Source organism: Neohortaea acidophila (genome assembly GCF_010093505.1).
Source record: "Neohortaea acidophila strain CBS 113389 unplaced genomic scaffold BDY17scaffold_2, whole genome shotgun sequence".
Taxonomy (NCBI): Eukaryota; Fungi; Ascomycota; class Dothideomycetes; order Mycosphaerellales; family Teratosphaeriaceae; genus Neohortaea; species Neohortaea acidophila.
The window spans coordinates 453,619-475,899 of NW_022985511.1; the positions used below are offsets into that span (position 1 = coordinate 453,619).

At 56.3% G+C, this 22,281-nt stretch overlaps 12 protein-coding genes across 12 annotated transcripts; 7 read left to right on the forward strand and 5 right to left on the reverse strand.

Moving 5' to 3' along the window:
* Positions 1 to 89: 89 nt before the first annotated feature.
* Positions 90 to 1,484, reverse strand: BDY17DRAFT_261173 (COP9 signalosome complex subunit 5). The gene is made up of 2 exons (XM_033731848.1): positions 1,367 to 1,484; positions 90 to 1,313 (listed from the first exon to the last, which is right to left on the reverse strand). The coding sequence occupies exons 1-2, from the start codon at positions 1,386 to 1,388 to the stop codon at positions 265 to 267; spliced, it is 1,071 nt and encodes a 356-aa protein (XP_033592667.1). The 5' UTR covers positions 1,389 to 1,484; the 3' UTR covers positions 90 to 264.
* A 156-nt stretch (positions 1,485 to 1,640) lies between these two features.
* BDY17DRAFT_290842 (DNA polymerase delta catalytic subunit) lies at positions 1,641 to 5,282 on the forward strand. The gene is made up of 2 exons (XM_033732575.1): positions 1,641 to 4,283; positions 4,336 to 5,282. The coding sequence occupies exons 1-2, from the start codon at positions 1,699 to 1,701 to the stop codon at positions 5,072 to 5,074; spliced, it is 3,324 nt and encodes a 1,107-aa protein (XP_033592668.1). The 5' UTR covers positions 1,641 to 1,698; the 3' UTR covers positions 5,075 to 5,282.
* A 1,800-nt stretch (positions 5,283 to 7,082) lies between these two features.
* Positions 7,083 to 9,293, forward strand: BDY17DRAFT_320922 (uncharacterized protein; the record flags this gene model as incomplete). Its single annotated transcript, XM_033736530.1, has 3 exons — positions 7,083 to 7,220; positions 7,287 to 7,453; positions 7,502 to 9,293. The coding sequence occupies 3 exons, from the start codon at positions 7,083 to 7,085 to the stop codon at positions 9,291 to 9,293; spliced, it is 2,097 nt and encodes a 698-aa protein (XP_033592669.1).
* A 759-nt stretch (positions 9,294 to 10,052) lies between these two features.
* Positions 10,053 to 11,624, forward strand: BDY17DRAFT_320923 (uncharacterized protein; the record flags this gene model as incomplete). The annotated part of the gene is made up of 1 exon (XM_033736531.1): positions 10,053 to 11,624. The coding sequence occupies one exon, from the start codon at positions 10,053 to 10,055 to the stop codon at positions 11,622 to 11,624; it is 1,572 nt and encodes a 523-aa protein (XP_033592670.1).
* A 70-nt stretch (positions 11,625 to 11,694) lies between these two features.
* On the reverse strand, positions 11,695 to 12,643 carry BDY17DRAFT_275759 (uncharacterized protein; the record flags this gene model as incomplete). Its single annotated transcript, XM_033731987.1, has 2 exons — positions 12,168 to 12,643; positions 11,695 to 12,110 (listed from the first exon to the last, which is right to left on the reverse strand). The coding sequence occupies exons 1-2, from the start codon at positions 12,583 to 12,585 to the stop codon at positions 11,695 to 11,697; spliced, it is 834 nt and encodes a 277-aa protein (XP_033592671.1). The 5' UTR covers positions 12,586 to 12,643.
* A 171-nt stretch (positions 12,644 to 12,814) lies between these two features.
* On the forward strand, positions 12,815 to 13,852 carry BDY17DRAFT_320925 (uncharacterized protein; the record flags this gene model as incomplete). The annotated part of the gene is made up of 1 exon (XM_033736532.1): positions 12,815 to 13,852. One exon carries the CDS (start codon positions 12,815 to 12,817, stop codon positions 13,850 to 13,852), a length of 1,038 nt encoding a protein of 345 aa, XP_033592672.1.
* Positions 13,853 to 14,011: 159 nt separating this feature from the next.
* On the reverse strand, positions 14,012 to 15,073 carry BDY17DRAFT_320926 (uncharacterized protein; the record flags this gene model as incomplete). Its single annotated transcript, XM_033736533.1, has 1 exon — positions 14,012 to 15,073. The coding sequence occupies one exon, from the start codon at positions 15,071 to 15,073 to the stop codon at positions 14,012 to 14,014; it is 1,062 nt and encodes a 353-aa protein (XP_033592673.1).
* A 670-nt stretch (positions 15,074 to 15,743) lies between these two features.
* BDY17DRAFT_320927 (60S ribosomal protein L37) lies at positions 15,744 to 16,227 on the forward strand (the record flags this gene model as incomplete). The annotated part of the gene is made up of 4 exons (XM_033736534.1): positions 15,744 to 15,756; positions 15,808 to 15,870; positions 15,929 to 16,000; positions 16,085 to 16,227. The coding sequence occupies 4 exons, from the start codon at positions 15,744 to 15,746 to the stop codon at positions 16,225 to 16,227; spliced, it is 291 nt and encodes a 96-aa protein (XP_033592674.1).
* Positions 16,228 to 16,581: 354 nt separating this feature from the next.
* Positions 16,582 to 17,697, reverse strand: BDY17DRAFT_307664 (Alpha/Beta hydrolase protein; the record flags this gene model as incomplete). Its single annotated transcript, XM_033735129.1, has 1 exon — positions 16,582 to 17,697. The coding sequence occupies one exon, from the start codon at positions 17,695 to 17,697 to the stop codon at positions 16,582 to 16,584; it is 1,116 nt and encodes a 371-aa protein (XP_033592675.1).
* Positions 17,698 to 18,062: 365 nt separating this feature from the next.
* On the forward strand, positions 18,063 to 19,663 carry BDY17DRAFT_275766 (WD40-repeat-containing domain protein; the record flags this gene model as incomplete). The annotated part of the gene is made up of 2 exons (XM_033731988.1): positions 18,063 to 19,399; positions 19,490 to 19,663. The coding sequence occupies exons 1-2, from the start codon at positions 18,104 to 18,106 to the stop codon at positions 19,661 to 19,663; spliced, it is 1,470 nt and encodes a 489-aa protein (XP_033592676.1). The 5' UTR covers positions 18,063 to 18,103.
* Positions 19,664 to 20,065: 402 nt separating this feature from the next.
* Positions 20,066 to 21,013, forward strand: BDY17DRAFT_239529 (uncharacterized protein; the record flags this gene model as incomplete). Its single annotated transcript, XM_033730344.1, has 1 exon — positions 20,066 to 21,013. A coding segment is annotated over one exon (948 nt), but the record flags the coding sequence as incomplete, so codon positions are not given.
* Positions 21,014 to 21,252: 239 nt separating this feature from the next.
* On the reverse strand, positions 21,253 to 22,168 carry BDY17DRAFT_290854 (uncharacterized protein). Its single transcript, XM_033732576.1, has one exon. The coding sequence runs from the start codon at positions 22,083 to 22,085 to the stop codon at positions 21,375 to 21,377; it is 711 nt and encodes a 236-aa protein (XP_033592678.1). The 5' UTR covers positions 22,086 to 22,168; the 3' UTR covers positions 21,253 to 21,374.
* Between the last annotated feature and the right edge of the window lie 113 nt (positions 22,169 to 22,281).

The following is a 22,281-nucleotide window of genomic DNA, read 5'->3' on the forward strand; positions in this document are numbered from 1 at the left end:
CGCTCCTTCCGCTTTCGGGTGGATGCCGTGGAAGACGGCTGGAGATGGATTCGTAGAGTGCCTTCATTACCTTCCAAGGTTCTCGAAATGAGGCAATATCGATTGAGAGAATAGACGCTGCAATGCTTCAGACATGCATAACATTCGTGGTCATTTCATACGGCAGACGATGCAAAATGAGGCTCGCTCGTCGCAAGGCATGTCGTGTCTGATATCTATAGAGCTTTCTCTTTTCTTCGACCCTTGCCCGTTCGTCCTCCTCCTTCATGGGGCTTTGGCATCTGCCATCTGCGTGTCTGCTCCGTTGGTCTCGAAACCGCTCGCCGTCTCCGCGGCTTCCGACGCAGCGCTGGCGAATACCTGCTCCTTCACCATCGCCGCCATCAGGCCCATCTTCTCCTCATTCGCAATCTTCTCCGCGCTCTTGACGACCTTGTTCATTTGCTCGTCGCCACCCTTGCCCTTGCCACGTGGTCCTATCGGACCCATGCTAGAGCGCTGTTTGATTGAGTCGTGGACCTGTTTCGTCTTGCCCGCTAGATCTTGGATCTGCGATGTAACGTAGTCTCGGTTGGTAAACAGCGGCGACGATGAGAGCGTCTGCACCCAGTACTTGTTCCACAGCGCCTCCAGCAACTTACTGTCGAGGGTAGACTTGTAGTGGGAGATTTCGAGGGGATAGTATCGGTTTGCGTGGGCGCCAAAGTCCGCCGCTTTGGCCATGGGCACAGCTGCCATGCCCTCTGCCGATGCGTCCTGTCCTTCCGGCTTGTAGCCTTCCGGGTATGTTCTGAATGCCCCGATCTCGACTTTGCCCGCGCTGATGGTGCGGTGCGGGTCAATGACGATTGCGAGGAAGGGGTCGGAGTAGCTTTGTTGGTTGTGTTGCGTCGACACGTCGATCCCGGACAGCCAGCACCCGTAGCCTGGATGACTGTGATACCATCCCACCGCATTCTCGAGCTGACCGGCTTGCCTTGATCGCTCGAGAAACTTCACCATGTACTCATCTGCTTCCGACTGCGCATTCACTCTTGTTTCTGTCCCCTCTACCGGCAGTCGCAGCGCGTCTGTGACGATGAATGTTTCGTGTTCGATATAGCCCAGCATCAACCCCATCACCTCAATGTCGCCGCCGGATCGAGCGTGCATCACCATCTTGACCATCGCCACCGCCGACACTCGCACATATTTGAAGTAGTTTGGGTCGGCTTTCCATGGTCTCTCTGACACAAGCTTCTTGTTGGCGGCTACGTCCAGCGCGTAGAGGGCATCGCGACTCGGATCCACGAGTTTGACGGCGTTCTCGACCTCTGCGGCATCGTCAGTACCCAGCGGATCCAAGGGATCCCTATCCATCACTTACCCCAAGCTGTCTGCGCGTCCATGTTGCAGAGTACGAAGTTTGAACGTCGCAGGGTGGAAGAGGGTTACCGGGAAGCAGCTGGCATCTCCGAGAGTCGTGATGTTCCCATGAGCGGCGTTGGTACAGTGAACATGAAGGCTGCACGGTGCTCGCCCGTTTGGTGATGGAATGAGGAGCTTGGACCATCGGATTTAACCGGGGATTTGGGCACTAGCGCGTTTGGCGTGTTAACGAGAGCGCGCTCAAGCTGCGCGTCACTCTTTCTAGAACGCGGAGCAACATCACCAAGCACGCACGTTAGATCGGTCCTTCACACTTCTACGACGGTCAACATGCCTGGTGTGCTCGCTCAGTCGCCGGCCACGGTCCCCAGCAAGCGGGTCTTGCAAGACACGACGAACTCGCGCCAGAATGAGCAAGCTTCTCCCTCGAAGAGAGTCAAGCTCGCTGACAAGTCTACATCCAAGTTCAAGACGCCCGGCAACAGGGCGCCCAACGGCGGTCACCTCGGCTCGAGCCAGAAGAAGAGCCACTTTGAGGAAGAGGTGCTGGAGAAGCTGACACAGGACATTGATGCTCTGAAGCGAAAGAACTCGGAAAAGGACCAGCACTGGGCCCGGCCGAGTCTGGATGACTTCAATCACAAAACCGACACGCTCTGCTTTCAACAAATTGAAGCCGAGGAGAGCACGCTGCATGGCGGCAAAGCAACGGTCAAGCTGTTCGGCGTTACGGAAACCGGCCACTCCGTCTTGCTGCATGTGACCGACTTCATGCACTACCTCTACGTTGCCGCCCCGGTTTCCTTCACCAAGAATGACTGCGAGCCTTTCAAAGCCTACCTCGAGACCGCTCTGGCCCAGCATGCGTCAGCTATCCACTCCGTCCAGATCACCATGCGGGAGAACCTCTTCGGCTTTCAGGGCAATCAGAAAGCTGCTTATCTGAAGATCACCGTCACCGATCCCAAACATATCCACCGCCTGCGAACCTCCATTGAAAGCGGCAATGCAAATTACAAAGGCCTCTGGAAATCTGCAGAGGGTGGAGTGCTTACCTTTGACAGCATCCAGTATGTCCTGCGTTTCATGATTGACACCCACATCGCCGGCATGTCCTGGGTGTCTGTCAATGCCGACAAGTACCACATGATCCCGCAGCAAGATCGTCACTCGCACTGCCAGATCGAGGCATACTGCCACTTCCGGGACATCATTGCTCACCCCGTCGATGGCGAGTGGCAAAAGATGGCTCCACTCCGTGTCTTGAGTTTCGACATTGAGTGCGCCGGGCGGAAAGGAGTTTTCCCGGAAGCAAACATCGATCCCGTCATCCAGATTGCCAACGTCGTCACGAGGTATGGCGAGGAGAAGCCATTCGTCCGCAACGTCTTCTGCATGGACACTTGCAGCCTGATCGTCAACACGCAAATCTTCGAGTTTGAGAAGGAAGAGGCAATGCTGATGGCGTGGAGGAACTTTGTCGAAGAAGTCGATCCCGACGTGATCATTGGGTACAACATCGCCAATTTCGATTTCCCGTACTTGCTCGACCGTGCGGCGCATTTAAAGGTTGGCCGCTTTCCGTACTGGTCCCGATTGAAGAACGTCAAGTCTGTGGCAAAGGAAACGAACTTCTCCAGTAAGCAGATGGGAAATCGGGATACCAAGGCGACGAACACGAACGGCCGTCTGCAGCTGGATCTTCTGCAGCTCGTCCAACGGGACTATCAACTGCGCAGCTACACTCTCAACTCTGTATCAGCGCACTTTCTGAACGAGCAAAAAGAAGACGTCCACCATACCATGATTACGGAGCTGTACAATGGCACACCCGAGTCCCGACGACGTTTGGCAGTGTACTGTCTCAAGGATGCTTATCTGCCGCAGCGTCTCATGGACAAGCTCATGTGCCTGATCAACTACACCGAGATGGCCAGAGTCACAGGCGTGCCATTCAACTACCTGCTCGCCCGTGGCCAACAAGTGAAGTTCATCAGTCAGCTCTTCCGCAAAGCCTTGGAGCAACAGCTTGTCATTCCCAACCTCAAGTCCGAGGGGTCTGACGACCAGTACGAAGGTGCCACCGTCATTGAGCCTACACGTGGGTATTACGATGTACCCATCGCCACACTGGACTTTGCGTCCTTGTACCCCAGCATCATCCAGGCGCACAACCTTTGCTACACGACCCTCCTCAACAAGAGCGCGGTCGAGCGGCTTGGTCTGAAGAAGGATGACGACTATATTGTGACGCCGAACGGTGACCTCTTCTGCACGGCGGAAGTTCGCAAAGGTCTCTTGTCGCAGATTCTGGAGGAGCTGCTTGGTGCGCGAAAGCGCGCAAAGAAAGAACTCGCCGTGGAGACGGATGCGTTCAAGAAAGCTGTGCTCAATGGTCGTCAACTTGCCCTCAAGATCAGCGCAAACTCCGTCTACGGCTTAACCGGCGCCACTGTTGGCAAGTTGCCCTGCTTGGCGATTGCCAGCAGCACTACGTCCTACGGAAGACAGATGATTGAAAAGACCAAGGACGAAGTCGAAGCTCGCTACACGATCGCAAACGGATACAGCCACGATGCACAAGTAATCTACGGCGACACTGACTCTGTCATGGTCAAATTCGGCCCGAGCGATCTCGCCAAAGCTATGGAGCTCGGTCAAGATGCGGCAGACTACGTCTCGGGCAAGTTCATCAAGCCCATCAAGCTCGAGTTCGAGAAGGTGTACTATCCGTATCTGCTCATCAACAAGAAACGCTACGCCGGGCTGTACTGGACGAACACCGACAAGTACGACAAGATGGATACGAAAGGCATTGAGACTGTGCGGCGTGACAATTGTCGATTGGTGTCGACTGTGATTGAAACGAGCTTGAGGATGCTGCTGATCGACAGGGATGTCCAGGGGGCCCAGGAGTGAGTCCTCGTCGCTCCCCATACCTCTTGATGTGCGCTAATGCAAGGACAGTTTCGTCAAGGACACCATTTCCGAACTCCTCCAAAACAAGATTGACATGTCGAATCTGGTCATCACCAAAGCCCTGGCCAAAGCCGACTATGCGGCCAAGCAAGCACATACGGAGCTCGCAGAACGGATGCGGAAACGCGACGCGGGTTCTGCACCCGCGCTGGGCGACCGCGTGGCATACGTGATGGTGAAGGGGTCTGCCGGATCCAAGGGGTACGAAAAGTCGGAGGATCCGATCTTCGTCCTCGAGAATAACCTGCCAATCGATACGAAATACTACCTCGACAATCAGCTGGCCAAGCCGCTCGGCCGCATCTTCGAGCCGATTTTGGGGGAGAAGAAGGCGGCATCGCTGCTGACGGGCGAGCACACGCGCTCCATCTCCGTCGCCGCACCTACGATGGGCGGATTGATGAAGTTTACCAAAAAGACGGAAACATGCCTGGGATGCAAGAAGCCCTTGACGAGTCACGAAGAGCGGGGTGGCGCGGTCGGGGCAGAGTGCCGGGCACGCTTCGGCGAGCTGTACCAGAAGTCGCTGACGAAGGTGTCAGAGTTTGAAGTGCGGTTTGCCCGGCTGTGGACGCAGTGCCAGCGGTGCCAGGGAAGCATGCACAACGAGGTGATTTGCTCGAGTCGCGACTGTCCGATTTTCTACATGCGCATGAAGGCGAAGAAGGATGTGGAAGATGCCGGCAAGGAGTTGGAGCGCTTCGACCGCGACGCGACGCTTTGGTGACAGCACTTTGGTAGCGCGGGGATATGTGTGACGCTAGAGCGCTGAAGGATTCCGCGACTCTACGCAGAGCGCTTAGATTGTGCACCTCAGATACGGTGCACAGGAGTTTGTGGATGGACGTTGCTGCTTTGTCCTGCTGTGCAACATGTGGGTAGTGGAATACAGATAGTGATTTATGTCGGCATGTGAATGAACGGTTTTCCCAGGGCAAGATATCTGGATAGCCGCGTAGGCCGAATGTCGCCGCGTCGTGAGGCGTCGTTGCCGATGCGTGCACGTGCGGCGGCGTCTCGCATGTCCAGCCTTTCCTCGGTCTACATGAAGCCAGCGCATTTGGTGTGCAGCTTCTTGGGGGGAGACGCCATTCACGCGAGGCTCGTTACATGCAAATGCCGCTTTACGGCATGCGCCCAACCACAACACAAGCTTTGATGCACCTGCAGGCGGGCGGACAGGGTTGGGGCCTAGTAGGTCTAGCCAAGAGGGGTGAATATTCACCACGCAGACATCGAGCACTTGTTCGCTGGGGCACGAAATGAGAGCTGCACCTCATGAAGGGCACATACGCCACACTGTCGACGATTGTGTACATACAGTAAGCTGCACGCATGTAAAGGTGGTCCATCTGCGGCCCCCTGTGAGGAGGCAGCATTAATGTTCGCGCGTTCCTGACTAGTCCTCAACGCGGACCACTCAGCGCCGAGGGATAGCTCGGGCGGGCCACACAGCTGCAGGAACGCAGCTCGACTTGCTCGACCTGCACCGCGGCCCGACGTGATGCCTGCGGCTCTGACGGCACCCGGGGGCAGACACCCGTCACGCTGGCCAAATGTCGAGGGTCAGGAGACTTCATTGGCGGAGGGCGAAAGCACGAAAGGGCAGCGAGGCGCGGCGATTGCGAACGATTGACTTTGTTGCCCCTCCACCTCCCCTTTTACCTGCGCCCGCTCTCAGGCTAGCTCGAAAACATTACGTCTGGCCAAGGCCAGCTTGCCCTGTGCAGCGCCAAAGCTTAAATATCCCGCTGGCCTTCCCCTCGGCGGTTGGGTAGGGCGAAACGGCTATCGCGAAGCTGTTCCCATCGGCACAATGAGTTGCCGATCGAGGGGTGGCATGGTTGCTGACCTCCTTGGGGGAGCGGCGTGGCTCGCAAGCAGCTGGCTGCCCGACGCGTATGGAAGAGACGCGTCTGCGCGGCTGCTTGTCTCTTCGCGATCGGGACCCAGGGTTCGGCGGGCCATAAGCGAGTAGCATGTACATGGCTACATACAGTACACCCTCCCGATGCTGCCCTCCCGCGCGCCCAATAGGAGAGGCGGAGAAAGCGGGCATGGTGCAAAGCGCCAGGGGCTGCTGATGGAGTGCACGCCAAAAACGCTCGGGGTGAGGTGTGGTCTGTGTTCGCGACACGGCCGCATGCAGCCTAGCGCGCGCGCTCTCCTGGCTTGAGGAGACGCGATGGGCGAGAAAGTGTGCCCGCCTCGCTCCACCACCGCCTCGACCTCCCGTCCACCTCCTCCTCTCCTTGTCATCCTTGTCCTTGTCCTCTCCCTCTCCCTCCCTCACCCTCCATCTCTCATTGCTTGTCCTCGTCGTCGTGCCCGCTCGAGTCGTCTGGTACCATCACTCGTTTTGGGTGCCGTGACTCTCACTCCTCCTTCATTTTTCCTTTCAAAGCCCCCCCTCCGCCGTCACTCTTTCCGGCGAGTCCACTCTTTCGGCAGTCTTTGTTTGACTTGACATCCATCCTCGCCCACGCGCACAGCCGCACTTCGACCACCGCCTCCTCCCACACCGCACACCGCCTGTGGCCATCCTTTCACGTCACCTGCGTGTACACACAGTCCTTCCTCCCTCTCCGTCCACCGCCGCTCGCTTCCAACTACCGATTGGCGTTTCCCCTTACGTCCACTTCACTCCACTTCCACCCCGACAGTGGTCGAGCACGATTACACGATCCCGCGTTTTGGGTAGCATTGATATCTTGGCATTGCCATCGGCCCACATCATGGCCGACATCATGACTGCTCCGCCGCCACCCCTGTCTCCAATCGAAGACAGCTCTCCCTCCTGCTCCACCCCTCTTCCACCAATGTCCACGCCCGGACATGCTGCCTCTCGCCGGCCTCCCCGAAAAAGCACACTTGTATGTGTCGAGTCCCGTCCCTCCCCGCCCTGCTTCTGTCCGTGACTAATCGATGTATGGCATTAGACTCAGCAACAGAAGAACCAGAAGCGCCAGAGAGCCACCCAAGATCAGCTTATGACTCTCGAGGTCGAGTTCAACAAGAACCCAACGCCCACCGCGTTGGTCAGAGAGAGGATCGCCCAGGACATCAACATGACTGAGCGCTCCGTCCAGATCTGGTTCCAAAACAGGTATGCGTTGCAAATTCCCCTTCGTGTAGACCCTACTAACCTATAAAGACGTGCCAAAATCAAGAACATCGCCAAGCGAAGCATCGAGAGCGGCGAGGACTGCGATAGTATACCCGATTCGATGCGACATTACTTGGCCATGCAGCAATATGGCACGGGGAAGGGCTTGCCGTCGAACATGCTGAACAGGGCAGGCCCCGGCTACTCCCCATATGGCAACGGCATGCTAGCGATGAACGCGGAGACGCCCACAGGCAAAGTCGTCATCCAGCACTTTGCCTGCCGCTCTCTCTCCATCGGCACATGGCGTCGTGTTGCTCAAACTACCATGGACTTGGTGATCTTCTACTCGCCGGACAAGGCGTGCATCACCTACTACATCAACAATGATTCGGCGGGGTACAAGATTGAGTATCCGTTTGTGTGGATCAAGAACATTTCCCTGGAACAAGGCGATGTCCTCTCCGCGGCCGAAGGCGCATCGCAGCGCGCCGGTGGGCTTGTCATCGAGCTGACCCGAGCACCCAAATTCTACATGGATAGCTCTGGCAGCGGCGGCTTCTACGAATGCGGCGATTTCACGGAAGACCAGCAGGCGAGCCAGATCATGGTGCATCACCTCGGCGGCCCGTCCAAGGTTCTGAGCGGCCAACTTGCCAAGCTCGTGTCGTTGGAGGCATATCAGAATCGTCACAATTTCTACGACCCAAGTGCACTCGCCGTCTCTGCACCGGTGTCTCCCATTGTGCACCGCCCCCAGAGTCAGCCCAACCACCTCTTCCATCCTCACAGCAACATCAGCCTCCTTCCCCCCGAAGGCGCACCGGGTATGATGGGACCACCTGGCCCGCGAGGCCACAAACGCCAACGAAGTCGCTCTGTCCCCGTCGCAATCGATTTCTCCATGTTGCGACATCCCATGCCGTCGTTCCTCATTCAACCCGAAGGACAAATGCCGCAGCCTCCCTTGCAAGACCCCAGCATCTTTGCACCCGTGCCTCAACATCAGCATCACCCAGGATTCGCATCGAGCATGCCAGGGGCCTCGCTAAGCATCGATACCTCTCCAAACTTCTCGGGATTCCAGTTCGGTGGGCCCGTCTCTGCCACAACTGCGAACTCGCCCAGCGAATATGGCACGCCGGCTTTCCTGGCCGCCGGTCATCACGGAGATAACATGACCCACTCGCAATTCAACACACCCTTCAACAGCGGCTATCTCGCCGTGGACCCCGCCGCCATGATCGGAACGAGCAATACCCCGTTGTCTATGTACAGTCACGGCGACCCGGTGATTGCAGACGACTCGCCACCTCTCAATGGCGTCGGCCGCAGTCAAAGTGCAGATTTCTTCGGCACGCCCGGCGAGCATTCTCAGTTCGGCGACGAGGGCCTTTACCTCTCCGAATCCTTCCACAAGCAGATGTCCCTCCCCTTCCGCAACCCGATGTCCGAAGACTCCTTCCACTCGCCCATGCCCGACAGCGCGTACAATTACAACTCTCCGCGAACGACAGGCGCCGAAGCGAATGGCCAGCACACGCCGATGAACTTTCAGAGTCCCTCACACCAGTCGCTCCACCAAGACAGCGGTGTAGCCTTCTCCACTCCATCTCACGTTTCCCACGACCAATCATCGATGTATCCCAGCCCGAAGGACGGCAGCGTGGTGTATCACGATTCGAAGATGTACACTAGCCCGGCGCAGATGCACCAAATGCCGCACGACCAGAACGTCTACCAACAGAGCCCGCTCCGGAACGAAACCGGCAACGACGGGCTGGACATGCCAAACCTGGGCATGTATGTCAACCCGAATAGCCTGGGCAATCAGAAATAGAACTGGACGTCGCCTTCAGGGAACCTTTTCATTTCGTATCATAACCCCCCTAATTGCACGAATGGATGCTGCGCGGAACGAATACCTTTTGGCGCCAATGCGGAACGACCATGTCCAAGGCAAAGGAAAACCGAAGCGGGGGTTGGGGGATTTAATTCTAGTTTGGAGCCGTTCTCTTCACCGATTGCAGTGTGGCTGCCCGGAACGACTGGCCTCATGAAGAGTGTGAATACTGGGTCAGAGGAAAAATTGACGAATTTTTTACGTGGTCTGCGGTCCGGCGGACGGGATGGAAAGGACGGCGCGATATCGGCAAAGAGAAACCCCGGGGACTGTTGCATTGTTGCTGTTGCTTTACGTCTGCGCTCGATTGGGTTATGATGTCTGGGAGCGTTGGGAACTGAATTGTAGCTGATTCTTTTGACGTTAAGTCGCCGTTCAGGTAACGGAGCGCAGAAATGGCGAACCGCCGCCCGGCGACGCTGAGCGTGCTGGCTTGTATGAACCTGTCTTGCATAAACGATTTGCTTCCTCTTGTTCTTCGTCTATCTTTGCCTGTCTCTTCCACCTGCTGCCTTCTTTTGCCAAACTCCAAGTGACGTGTTAGGTGTGTGTATGTTCTGCCTTAGGCAGGAACGCGTCGCGGCCAATGAGCGCGCGCCTTTTGGGGCAAACCACACCTCACTGTCCACAACACATTCAGCACTCTTCGACGTCGTCACCTTCTCGCTACGCATCTTGAATGAAAGCGAGACGCGTATGGCGCATCCAGACTTGCCACGACTGGGCCTTCCAGTCCGCCCAAGCCCGGTCGAGCCACACGCCGTGACGGAGAAGCATCCACTCAACAGGACCACTCGTCTCGACAACGCAGCCAAAGAGGACTTCTTCCCACCGTTACTTGATAAATCGCCAGACTCCGGGTTCGGGCGCGCGGCGAAACGCAGGAAGTCTGGTGTGCCGAGCTCCCTCGACCTCCCCAAACTGCCTGCTGTTCAACATGGGGCGAAGCGACTTCGTATCCCGCCCACTTTGTCCGGCTTGCACCAGCCGCCGCCCGATGCTGGCCTGTTGCCGTCTATGTCTATCAAGCAGCCCTTGCCTGCAGGTAACAAGTCGGGCGTCGATGGCGTGGTGGGCAGAAAGTCGACGAAGCCGCAGGAGCACCCACAAGCCCAAGCCCGGTCGAACGACACTCGCTCGTCAGACAGGCACTCACCTGCCAAGGCCAAACGCAAGCACAACAAATGGACGGAGCTGGAAACTGCAGACCTACTGAAAGGCGTTGCAAAATATGGCATTGGGAAATGGACTCAGATCCTGAATCATCCTGATTACCAGTTCGAAGGTCGATCGGCTCTGGACTTGAAGGATCGGTTTCGGGTCTGCCGCCCGGACGATTACCACCTCAGTCAAGCTCAAAGTTCTCGCACCAAAGCACTCGGGAAGCACTGGGGCAGTGGCGCTCTCCTCCCACCAAATTCAACCCCCCTACGGCCGAAAGTTTCCGGCCGAGTATCGACCTCGCAATTACACGAGCTAGGCATCGACGAGCCATTTGAGAAGTCGACACGGCGACAACGAACCCTTTACACCGCTGCGGAAGATCAGGCTTTGCTACGAGGTTTTCAGGAACACGGCAATTCTTGGGCCGCGATTCGAAAAAGCCACGATGTGCTTAGGAATCGGCGCACTACCGATCTGCGAGATCGCTTTCGCACTAGATATCCCGAGGAGTTCGCCAAGATAGGACTGGCCCCGCGTCCGAAGCATTCAACCGCAAAGGCAAGACCCGAGCGACATGCTGATCGGGGAGGGCAGAATGTTGTGGGGGTCGCTATTCAGCCACGAGATGAGCAAGCCTCCCCTCTAGCACCAGCGAAAGGCCCAGACTCCAGCATGGCCATTCCCTCAGCTACCGATACCCGGAAGTCTCAGCCCACCGCAATCCTCCATGTTGATGACGTCTTCTGGGGCGCGCCCTTCGAATTCGACAATGCCGATTCCGAACCCATCACCCTCGATCGCGGCATTCTTGACTGGGCCTACGATCCTCGACGATCGGAGGCAAACACCGACGGCTCTACCTTTGGCCTTTCCCGACCTACAGCGAACAACCCTCTGTTGGCCTCCAACGCAGGAGCTCCCCCAACCTCCACTTCGTTGGCTGGGAACGCGTTGCCTTCGCTGGCGAGCATCACCGCGGTGGCGAGTGCGAATGGCTTCACCGAGCCCCTTGAGCTACCCTCTATGGTCGGCTCCTTTGGTTCTCTGGAAACTGATGGACGCGCCGGCGGGCACTTTATGAGCATGGACGAACTCCTGAGCTAAAGTCTGGAGCTTGCATTGGTAGGGAAGGGGTATCTGCGCTGCGTAAACCTGACATCTCCGATAGAACACCTCAGACTTCCAGCATCGAGCGCAACGAACTGTCGACACCCCTCAACCACCTTCCACGCTCCTCGAGCTCGTCTCCCATCCCGCCATTTTCTCTCCGCCTCCTCGCCTCCTTGGCCGCCTCCACAGCTTTGATCTTCTTCGCATTCAGAATGGACACCTCGTCTTGCAGCGCCATGACTTCAATCTGCTTGTGTGGTAGGACTTCCCGAAGAGCCTCGATCTGCCGGTCGATAGCGGACAGCTGATCATTGCGCTGAGAAAGGAGATCGAGGGTAGGTTGGAGGGGCATTGCGAGGAGGGGATTGGTGGATTTGGGCATCTGTGATTGCTGGAGATGCTGAACTGTGGATTCCAGGTTCGTGATGGAGGTTGGCAAGCTTTCCAACTGAATCGTTTGTAGCCGAATATTCTCATAACCTGGAGCATGTCAATTGCCAGCCACTTGGCCTGTTCCAACGAGATTGGAGAACGTACGTGCAGCCAGCTGCCGTCCTTGCGCTTCCAGCTCCTTGACCAGTTCGCGCACCTCTGTCTTCCGCTCCTTCAGCGCCGCCTTGTCACTCGTCAACTTCTCCGCCAACTCTGCATTTTCGCTCGCATCTACAAACTCGGGCTGCTCGGCGGTGATGGCGCGTAGAAATCTTTCCTTGGTCACTTGTTCCACGTACGAGAAGCGCAGTTTGGAGAAGAGCTCTTGGTAGTGTGCTAGATCGGCGGCAAGGATGGTGGGTGTCGCGCCATCGCGCCCGGCTTCGGTCGAGGAAGCGTTGGAGTCTCGATTGGTGGCGCTGGCTGTGGTTGTTGGGGCTTCGTTCAAGAAGGGCTGCGCAAGGGTGAGGATGGAGAGGGAGCGGTGGGCGTGGAGTGCTTGTAAGGCGCTTTGTGCGTCCATTATAATTGTATTTGAAGGAAGTGGGGACGATCGTTCGTATGTCTCGTCGATGGCGAGGGTGATGCGTGGATGTGTTTACTCGTGTGTTTACGCGTGAGGTCAGCGAATTTGCGGGGCGGCAAAACTTCGGGCAAATCACAAAGAAGTCATGTCGTGGATGTCAACGTCTTGCTCCATTTCTCTTCCTTACTGATACACCATCTAGCATCGGCATCTGTTAAATCAGACCATGCCACCTCTTGGAGAAGCCTTGGATGACGACTACGTGATCAGCCTGCTGAAAAAGGACGCAGAAGCCAACCAAAAACGCTACCTCTCCGCTGGACTGAGTTCTCTACATTCCCCAAAGTCGCGAGGCAATGCGCCGAAGCCGAACACTCGCTTTCTCACACACATCATCCGTGATGTCGACAGTCACAATGCCGCGTTGAAAGCGAAGGAGGAAGAGGAGTCTCGCGCGAAACTGGCGGGATTGAGAGCCGAGAAGCGCAAGAGAGGGCCCGAGGTCGAGGCAGGTTCTGAGAAGCGAAGGCGTGGCCACGATAAGCCTGGGAGATGGCAGAGTGTGCTTGGTCGAGCTTCGGGTGGACTTGGAGGACGGCGCAAAAGTGTGGAGCAAAGGAGTAAACGGGACTCTGAGACGTCATCACGAGAGCAAGCTGGTAGTGAGCACCGAAGCCGTGATGATAAGGATGAGCGCCGTCGACCCGGCCTCAAGCGTGATCACAGTCGACGCGCAAGCAATCGCTCTCCACATCATCGCACAGAACGGACACGTTTGACACGGTCTCGTTCAAGATCACCACTTACAGCTGCTAATGGCAGCGCCCGGGAGAAGACGCAGGCTGATAGCGAGTCCGATTCGTCAGATGCAGTCCTTGGACCGAAACCCGCTTCCCGGTCTCGGCCAAGAGGACGAGGCGCGGAGAGTTCTTCGGCCATGGACTCACGCTTCGATCCCTCCTACAACCCAAAGGAAGATGTCGATGTGGAGCCAGAGGAAGATCGGGATGAGTGGGATATGGCCTTGGAAGCGCTGCGCGATCGAGCCAAGTGGCGTTCACAGGGCGCCGATCGGCTGCGCGCGGCGGGATTTACGGACGAGGAGATTCAGAAGTGGAAGAAGGGTGGGGAGAAAGATGTTACGGATGTGCATTGGAAAGGCAAGGGCGAGGGCAGGGAGTGGGACAGAGGAAAAGTCGCCGACAAAAGCGGTCGTTTTGACGTCCAAGCTGCCTGGGCGTCATCAAAGGTGCCAAAGAAGTGATTTTCCTGGGCGCTGACCTAATATTCGGGTTACTGTTGAAAACTACGCCGGACGAGACAGGGAAATGGAAGGGAAGATCTTGAATTTGTGGTTTTGGTGGAGTGAAGAGTTGTCCGCCCCAATCGAGGAGTTGAGATTTCTCAGCTGTGCGGCCGGCCTCTACTGACGCTTCGGCAAGGCCGGCCACTGCTGTGTAGCACAGTGAACACCGCCGCCACAATACGCCATCCAATTCAGTTTTACTGGTACGACCTCGCGCTCAGGCCACGCTTGTTGAATCGTCGCAATCGCCCGCGCATCTGTCCTCGAATCACCGAAGGCCGGAACAATCACAGCGCCGTTGGGAAGGTAGTAGTTGACGTAGCTTAGGCACGGCAGCTCTCCAGATCCCGTCCGACCGACTCTCGCTCGAGGCGTCCCCTCCGCTTCTTCCATCTCCACGATCTTCAGCGCATTTCCGGATGCAAGAGTCGCATGTTCAAGCACCGATCTTGCTTGCTGGTAGAGGCGGTATTGAATGCTGTCTCTCGATACAGCATCATTCGGACGGCTCAGTAGGACGGTGTCGCCCGGAACCAGGCGTGCAAGAGCGTCCACATGGCAATCAGTGCTGTCAATTCCCACTGCGCCCTCCAGCCATATGAACCTGCTCACACCAAAGGTCTTTCTCAGGCCTTCTTCCAGCTGTGATCTCGACTTGCCGGGGTTCCTGTTCGGGTTGATGATTGAGCTTTCAGTTGCAAGCAATGTGCCTTCGCCGTCGAACTCAAGCGCCCCTCCTTCCGTGATAAGTGGCGCTTGGACTCTTGGAACGCCTTCAGCCTCGAGTATCCGCTTAGCAACAGACGCATCAGCAGCTCCAGGAACATCGAACTTGTCGCCCCAATAATTGAACCTGTTGTCAACGCCGGCGAGGTTCCCGTCAGCATCTGCTACAAAGACTGGCCCGGAGTCTCTGATCCAGATTTGGTCTACTTCCAATGGCTTGACCGTGACCGCTTTGGAGACGTAGGTCATCGCACCCTCAACATTGGGCTGTCTTGCGAAGAGCCAAACGGGCTCGAAACGGGCAATTGCGCTTGCAATGGCTGCGATCTCCTGACGCGCTAGATGCAAGTCACCCTCCATGGTCAGCCCAACTTCTTCTGGAGCCGATGTCATATCCGGCCAGGCCATCAGTGTCCGGAGATGAGGCTTCGCCTCCGACGGTACGGTGTACATTCTGGTAGCGAATGCAGAGGCCTGTTGTTGCAAGCTAGTGCGAGAAGTCGGCAAGTTGAAGGCTTTTAATGGGCAAAGTGACGTCCTGGGGATTGTAAAACGTGCCGATGCGATGCCTAGACGTCTGTTGACGATTGCGAACATGCTCTTCTGTCCAACAGCAATGTGAACGGTGTAGGAGGCGCACCATCAAGGCACAGTTGCAATGCTCAATTTGAACGATTCAGAATGGGAAGATAGAAATTGATATACCAAGCGCAACCGACCATCCTCTCGTTTCCAAGGGTCTGGAAGCGAGTACTCAACGGTGAGATGCGACCGGAAGGTCGATGACTCAAAGGTTGTGTTTCTCTTCCCGTCTTCTGGCCACTATTTCAAGCTTCGAGCTCCGAAAAGACTGTGTGCAGCGAGCGGAAAGAAGCACCCAGTTTCTCCTCCCAACAATCCCTTCAATCAGCGATAGAAAGTAGGAAATACTCGTGACTGAGACCGAACCACGCAACGCGGATGTCTTGCTTGGAGTGAGGTCAATTAGAGTTTGGCGCTAAAATTGCTGGTCTTGGCGGCGCACATCGGCGAAACTTTTCGTCAAGCCCGACATCACCACGATCTCGAGACCACGCTTTCCACCTTCACCCACCCCAACACGACACCCCAATAGTCCACCAAGATGAGTACGTATTGTCAAGCGCATGCTGATTTGGAGAGGAGGAGATCGCTGATGAAGTGAACAGCAAAGGGAACGTCCAGCTTTGGCAAGCGCCACAACAAGACGCACGTCCTGTGCAGACGCTGCGGTAAAGACGACCAGCTCCACGGCCTCGACGATTAATGTAGCTGACAGACCACCCTCAGGATCTCGCTCTCTCCACGTCCAGAAGCACGAATGCTCCAACTGCGGCTACCCCCGTGCCTCGATCAGAAAATGTACGAACTCCCGTCGATGAGCGTAATAGTGGCTTTCGGGCATGCGATGGATGGCATCTAGACCAGGACTGACATAGATGGCAGACAACTGGAGCGAGAAGGCGAAGCGGAGAAAGACCACTGGCAGCGGCCGCATGAGGACCCTCAAGACCATCTCACGCAAGGCCAAGAACGGCTTCCGAACGGGCGCGCCCAAGGGTGCCAGAGGCCCCACCGCCGAGCGATAGACGGATACGGAGTGGACGTGGTGTGTGGGAGGAGAAGAGAAGATGGAGCGAGAATCATTCCGGGCGAAATGAAGAGGAGATGCGTCACGCTGAGTAGCTCGGGCAAGATAGCGAAAAGCAATGAGGTCTTTCAACCAAGACAACTGCACCACCCATTCTGCTCCGTCTGTGTCGTGAAAAGCGGTAAGGATGCCATCGGCTGCTGGATCGGATGTGATTGTTGCAGCACCCATATCTACCCGGTGGAAGATGAACACAACATTTCCGAACGCCATCGAATATCTTACACTGAGGCTACACGGTCTAAAATATCATCCGGAGCGGAGTTTCGAACACACTCGTTGCGGCCAACGATCACGTCTCCATTGCCCTCAGCAGATCGGTCAGTATCCTTCTCTGATACTTCACCTGCGTGCTCCCGTGCGTCTCTCCGGGCTCAATGTGTAATTCGACTTTCGTGTTCCCGATGGATCTCAGCCGCTTTGCAGTCTCTTCGCCGGCTTGGAAGGGGACTACGCGATCGTCTGCACCATACCACAATTGCACCGGCAGCCCGGTAGGTATGTCTTCCACGCGAAATCCCGGTGCATTGGAGCAGAGCTCAATGTCATCTAGCCCGCCCTCCCAGCCTTGACGTGCACATGCCCGCGATGAAAGGAGGAAGGTGCGCACAAAGTCGGGGTAGGCTGGATTTTTCGCGGTTTCGACATCAGCGGGATGCATCTTCCTCACGTCCATGGATCGCCGCATGGCTTCCGCCCTCTCGTCGTCTGAGAGATCAAGCTGGTATTGTGGAACGCTGAGGAACAACCATCTGACGAACCATCGGGGATCCAACTTTCGGTTCAACCAGAGGAGGAAGGGCGACCAGGATTGGGGCATGTCCCACAAACCTAGCCCCGTCACGACGGCGATGGCTCGCAGACGCGGCTTCGATGGCTCTGATGGCAGAGCACGAGCGCAAGCCAGAGCGAATGGCCCGCCTCCAGAGGTACCGAGAACGGCATAGTCGTCGAGTTGGAGGTGGACGGCTAGGGCCTCGACGTCGGCGGCACCGTCGATAATTTGCCTCTTCAGAAATGGCCTCGGGTCTGGAGAACTTAGGCCGATCCCAGGCCGCTCGATGCCGATAATTCTTGCGCCAAGCTCTTTGGCGTTGACATCAAACAAGGCGTTTTCCAGTCTTGAGCCGAAGGCGCCATGTAGACAGATGATAGGCTTCCCATTGGGATCTCCAAACTGGGCGTATCCAACGGTCCGGCCATTGGGGAGAGTGAAAGAGGATGAATGGTCCTTGACGTCCCACTGGCGATATGGATAGTCTTTCGGCGGGGGCGGGAGAAGTTGGGGTTGGTAGGTCAGTTTCTGCCAGATGAAGGGAGTGAAGATAAGGGCGGTGCAAGAAGTCAGGAGAAGAGGAGTGCGATAGGGCGGGGGGAGTTGGTGCCAATAAGACCCCGACATCTGCATAAGTGTATGCGGGTGTTGCTGTATCTCGATGTCACGTGGAAGAAAAGGCGACGGATTGACAAAGGGGAGCAAGCAGGCCTGCGCTCGCAGTCATTTTATGTCTTTCACGTCGCAGCTCTGACAGCATCACATGGTCATACTGCGCCTCATGTAATACGGCCCACAAGCTTCGGAACAAGTGAGTCAGGGCCCATGTACATGCTCTATGGAGGCAATGGCAGGTGAGAGGAATGGCGGCAGCTGAGGTGCAGCTCCGACTTCACCTCTAGCCTGAATCCTTCGGGTGGCGCCGGGTAGCCTGAACCTTAATCTGCCGCGGACTCAATTTGAAGCTGGAATTTCTTGTATCATCACCTCAGCCTTGGAACAGCGAATCGACTCAGGCAATCGAGATCCACATGTTCCCATGCTCACCGAGCAGTTTGTTGCCGCAGTCGGCGTCCCTACGCGGGCGCCTGGCACAAATGCCACCAAAGATGTCGGCATCTTCATCAACGAGTCTCAACCGCTGAACGCGCAGAGAACGGTCTTCAAGAAAAGCGCAACGCTGCCGAATGGCCTGGCCATCAGCGCAACACATGTCTTTGCCGCGCAAGCGGGTAAGGGCGTGGTCCATGTCTACCAACGGCAGAAGGGGAATCAGGAAGCAACCGTGCCTTTCACCGAAAAGCTCACCTGCATTGCGCTTGCGTGCAACGATACAGTCCTCGTCTGTGGAACGGCTGAGGGGCGAATCTTTCTTTGGGAGATTGCAAGTGGACGACAAGTGACTACGGCCCAGTCCCATCTTCAGGCCGTCAACGCGCTCGCCGTCGATCCTACGTCCAACTTCCTGCTATCCGCCTCTGCGGATTCCACCGTCCATACTTGGTCAATCCCAAAGTTGCTGTCCTTCTCCGACTCTGGCATCGAGCCGCTCTCCCCGTCGACCACTTTCACCTCCCACAACGCCAGTGTCAATTGTCTGGCTGTTGGACATAGTGCAACCTCCTGCAACATCGCAGTGTCTGGCTCGTCTGATCAGACTTGTCTTGTCTGGGACTATCACACAAACACCCTCCTTCGAACCTTCCTGCTCACTTCTATCCCGTTGAGCTTGGCTTTGGATCCGGCAGACAGGGCAATCTACGTTGGCCATCAAGATGGTAGCGTCCAGCAACTGAATCTATTTGCGTCGGAGGGCCAACCGCGCCAACTTCTCATGAACCGTGCACAGAGGACGACGAGCGCCGCTCCACCCATCCAGCCCCCGCCTACTTCAATATGGAGATCTCCGGATAGCACGCTTGGACCGGCTCTCTGCGTCAGCGTCTCATTCGATGGGAACACCGTGCTGTCCGGTCATGAAAATGGAAACATGCTGATGTGGGATGTTGCTCGACCAGCTTCTCCGGCCAGCCTGCTACCACTACCACACGCTGGCCCGATCACAAATGTTTCCTTCTTGCCAGCTATCGGTTTCACGAACGACACACGCCGGACTGTGACGATCTCTACTGTTACGAAGCCTAAATTTGGTGCTTTTGATAGCGCCATGGGTATCGTCCCGGACAACTATGCGCTCAATGTTGAGTTATCTTTGAAACATCCAGGCTCACGGATATCTCCATTTGAACAAGCCCTGCATGGTCCAACATTTCCGGTGCATATGATTGACGAAGGCCTACATGAGCTTCTCCACTGGGGTCAAGACCACGGCGGTGTAGACACAACCGCAGCCGAAACAGATCGCGATTTCATGGCATTTGACGATGCAGATGATGGGTCGGCGCAACTCTCTCTGGCAGAGCAGAATGCTCTACTTCAAGCCGAATTGGACGCCTTGCGAAGACTTCAGAAAGCAAGCTTTGAGAAGATCGAAAAGGTCAATGCCGAAAAGAGGGCGCTTCTTGATCGCGAGCATAAAAGACTGGCAGGAGTTCACTCGCTGGACACCAATGGCCATCTTGATCCAGAAAGCCCATGAATTCAAAGTTTGTGGTTGGGCGACATTCGCGCCAAGCTTCGTGAAGGGAGGGCTGATGCAAGGCTGGCGAAAAGGGATGCCGCTACATTCTTCGCCTCTCCCCGGCTTTGTTTGGGTATTTGGCAAGGTGGAATGAGCCATGCGCGCCCCCGCCAACCCACTTCGCAAGGGTTTTTCATAATATCTCACCCGCAGCCCACGCCCTTCGACGCTCATCCTCCTTGAGCATCGATTTGTTGGAGTGGTCCGAAGATGGCGCCAAATGCTCGCATGATGCAGATCGTGTTGTTCTCGTTTTTGATCGCTGCTGGCTCAGCGCGCATTGCCCCCGTCCCTTGGGCTGCTCATCAGCGCCGTGCTGAGCACGTGGGATACGGCAAAAGGCAGCCTCTGGGGACAGGGACATATTCCACCTCCGCCCTGACGTACATCACACCTTCTCCAGGCGCCCCCCCTGTGGCAGTAACGACGGAAAGCCAGCTTGTTACTTCTTACCTCCCACAATTCACGCTGTGCGAGCTCACCACCGTCGCCGGGTATTCCCTGGCCTCTGGTGCATTTTCGGGATCGTCGAACTCTCGATTCCAAAATTCTTCGGGGTCGATTCCTACTGCAACGGGGACCTGTACGACGATATTTAGCCCGACGGAGACCATGGTGTGCGCAACCACGTTGACAGCCCTTGCTACGCGGTATACGGTTACAGCTTGTGACGAAGAGCTCACTTTCTCGACGAAGCTTGGATATGCGTTGGTCACCGCGAGCCCCACGGCGTCGTCGGCGGCCAAGAACGCCACTACTCCCGCAACGATCACGCCCGCTCCATCGATCCAGACAGTCACTACTTACTACCTGGCTCCGTGGCAACAGCTTACTGCGGGCACAGCTCCCTCTGAAGTTGACCTCAAGGTATGCAGGAGCTTCGACAACGACACGACAGAGTGCATTCTCGAGCAACAAGTCTGGGAGACGAGCCTGGTCACGAGTATAGCGACTTCCACCACCACGATTAACATCTCCACCACCATCCATGGAAACTCGCAGCTAATTGTTGAGACGTTCGTCGCCAATGTCACCGAGGTTTTGACGACCTTCAGCCTGTCTACAACCATGGAGCTGGAATACCAGACCGTGTACACCACGACCAACTCGGCGAATCAGACGACGGTGTCCACGGTGCCCGCTTCTCTCTCGACCGGTCCGACGATTTTCGAAACGCGCACGCTTCAGGAAGCTTCGGGAAATGCGACAGCTTCACCATCCAATCCACCCAGCGCGGACGGCACTAGTACTACCACTATCCACATTACGCAGACTTTCACGGGAGGGACGATGACCGTGACTGTGCAAGACAATTCGACTGTGGCGGCATCGACGGTTCCAGCGAGTGGAGCTACTACGCCTGCCTCCAGTGGAACGTAGCACCATGCTGAGACTTACTTCATCTGCAGTTTTTGATCAGGCTTGGGACTGGAGCGCGCATTGGTGTGGAGGATTTGGAGGCGACAGTAGACTCTGTCAAGCATGTTTACGAGGTTTCGGGTTTAGCACGTCAATTGAATCAAGCCAGCACAGGCTCTGTAACGATTTGTCCAGTCGTGTCACTCGTATCTGTTTTGAAGTCGTCCTTCGTCATGTGTTGCAGCAGGTAAGAGGGTTTGCTGCACACAGTACCGCGAGTTCATTATACATGGCCCACCCTCCCGTAGTATCACACTCCCAATCTCTCAGCCTTCTGGATGTCCTTCCTCGCTTTGCGAATGGCAACTTCAATCTCGCGCATTGCGCGTGCCGCATTGACGGCATCCGCGACAGCGTTGTCAACGCCTGCGGCAAAGGACTTTTGCGATGAGCGCAAGTCCGGCGGAACCAAGACGCCGAACCAGCGCAAGGGGTTCATGGCCAGATTCTTGCGTTTGAGATCTTCGGGGGTCTCCTCCTGGTCAGTGGTGGGGATGGGATCAGATGGCGAAGGTGTTGGAGCATCAGGTTTCTCGTCGAGCTTCGGGTTTGGCTTGTCCAGTTCAGGATTTGGTTGCTCGGGCTTATCGTCCTCCGAAACGGCCGTGGGAGCGTCCGTTGGGCCTGCTTGGGGGTCTTGGGGTTCGATGTTGGTCAGCGAGACAATCGCGACCTCGAGCCGCTGATCTTCCTCCGAGGGGCTAATGGTGGCTCTTCTGGTAGCAAGGGCTCGCTCGTGATAGTAGTCCTTCCCATATTTCCGCACACCTCCACTCGCCGTGAAGTCCGCTCTGGCCAGTGATAAGAAGCCGGCGCTCATGTGTTGTTGCAATAGTTTCTGCGCCGCAGTGTACTGATGCAGGTGGTTCAAGTAGCTTGTCCAGAGGGCGTCCAGACCGTCGTTCAGATCAATGAGAGACCCTCTGTATCTCGACATTGTTTCGGCCATTTTCACGGCCATTTCGAGCTCTAGATAGACGTCGCGTTGAGGCGACGCTGAATGCAGTCGTGTCGCAAGACGTCGAGGCGCGGAGAAAGTTCGGGCGATGGGGTGGAGTTGGATTTGGGTCTGAGACAGGCTTCGATACCTTACGATCATCATCACCTCACCACCACCATCATCGCCTCCCGCAAGGCAGAGCGGCGTCCGAGAATGC

What these genes read in the sequence shown, in the direction of transcription:
- BDY17DRAFT_290842 (XM_033732575.1), top strand. Translation starts at nt 1,699, where the DNA reads ATGCCTGGTGTGCTCGCTCAGTCGCCGGCCACGGTCCCCAGCAAGCGG. An exon ending in GATGTCCAGGGGGCCCAGGA is followed by an intron (nt 4,284 to 4,335) that starts GTGAGTCCTCGT and finishes ATGCAAGGACAG; the next exon opens with TTTCGTCAAGGACACCATTT.
- BDY17DRAFT_290854 (XM_033732576.1), bottom strand. Translation starts at nt 22,085, where the DNA reads ATGGCCGTGAAAATGGCCGAAACAATGTCGAGATACAGAGGGTCTCTC.
- BDY17DRAFT_261173 (XM_033731848.1), bottom strand. Translation starts at nt 1,388, where the DNA reads ATGGACGCGCAGACAGCTTGGG. An exon ending in GGACGCGCAGACAGCTTGGG is followed by an intron (nt 1,314 to 1,366) that starts GTAAGTGATGGA and finishes ACGATGCCGCAG; the next exon opens with AGGTCGAGAACGCCGTCAAA.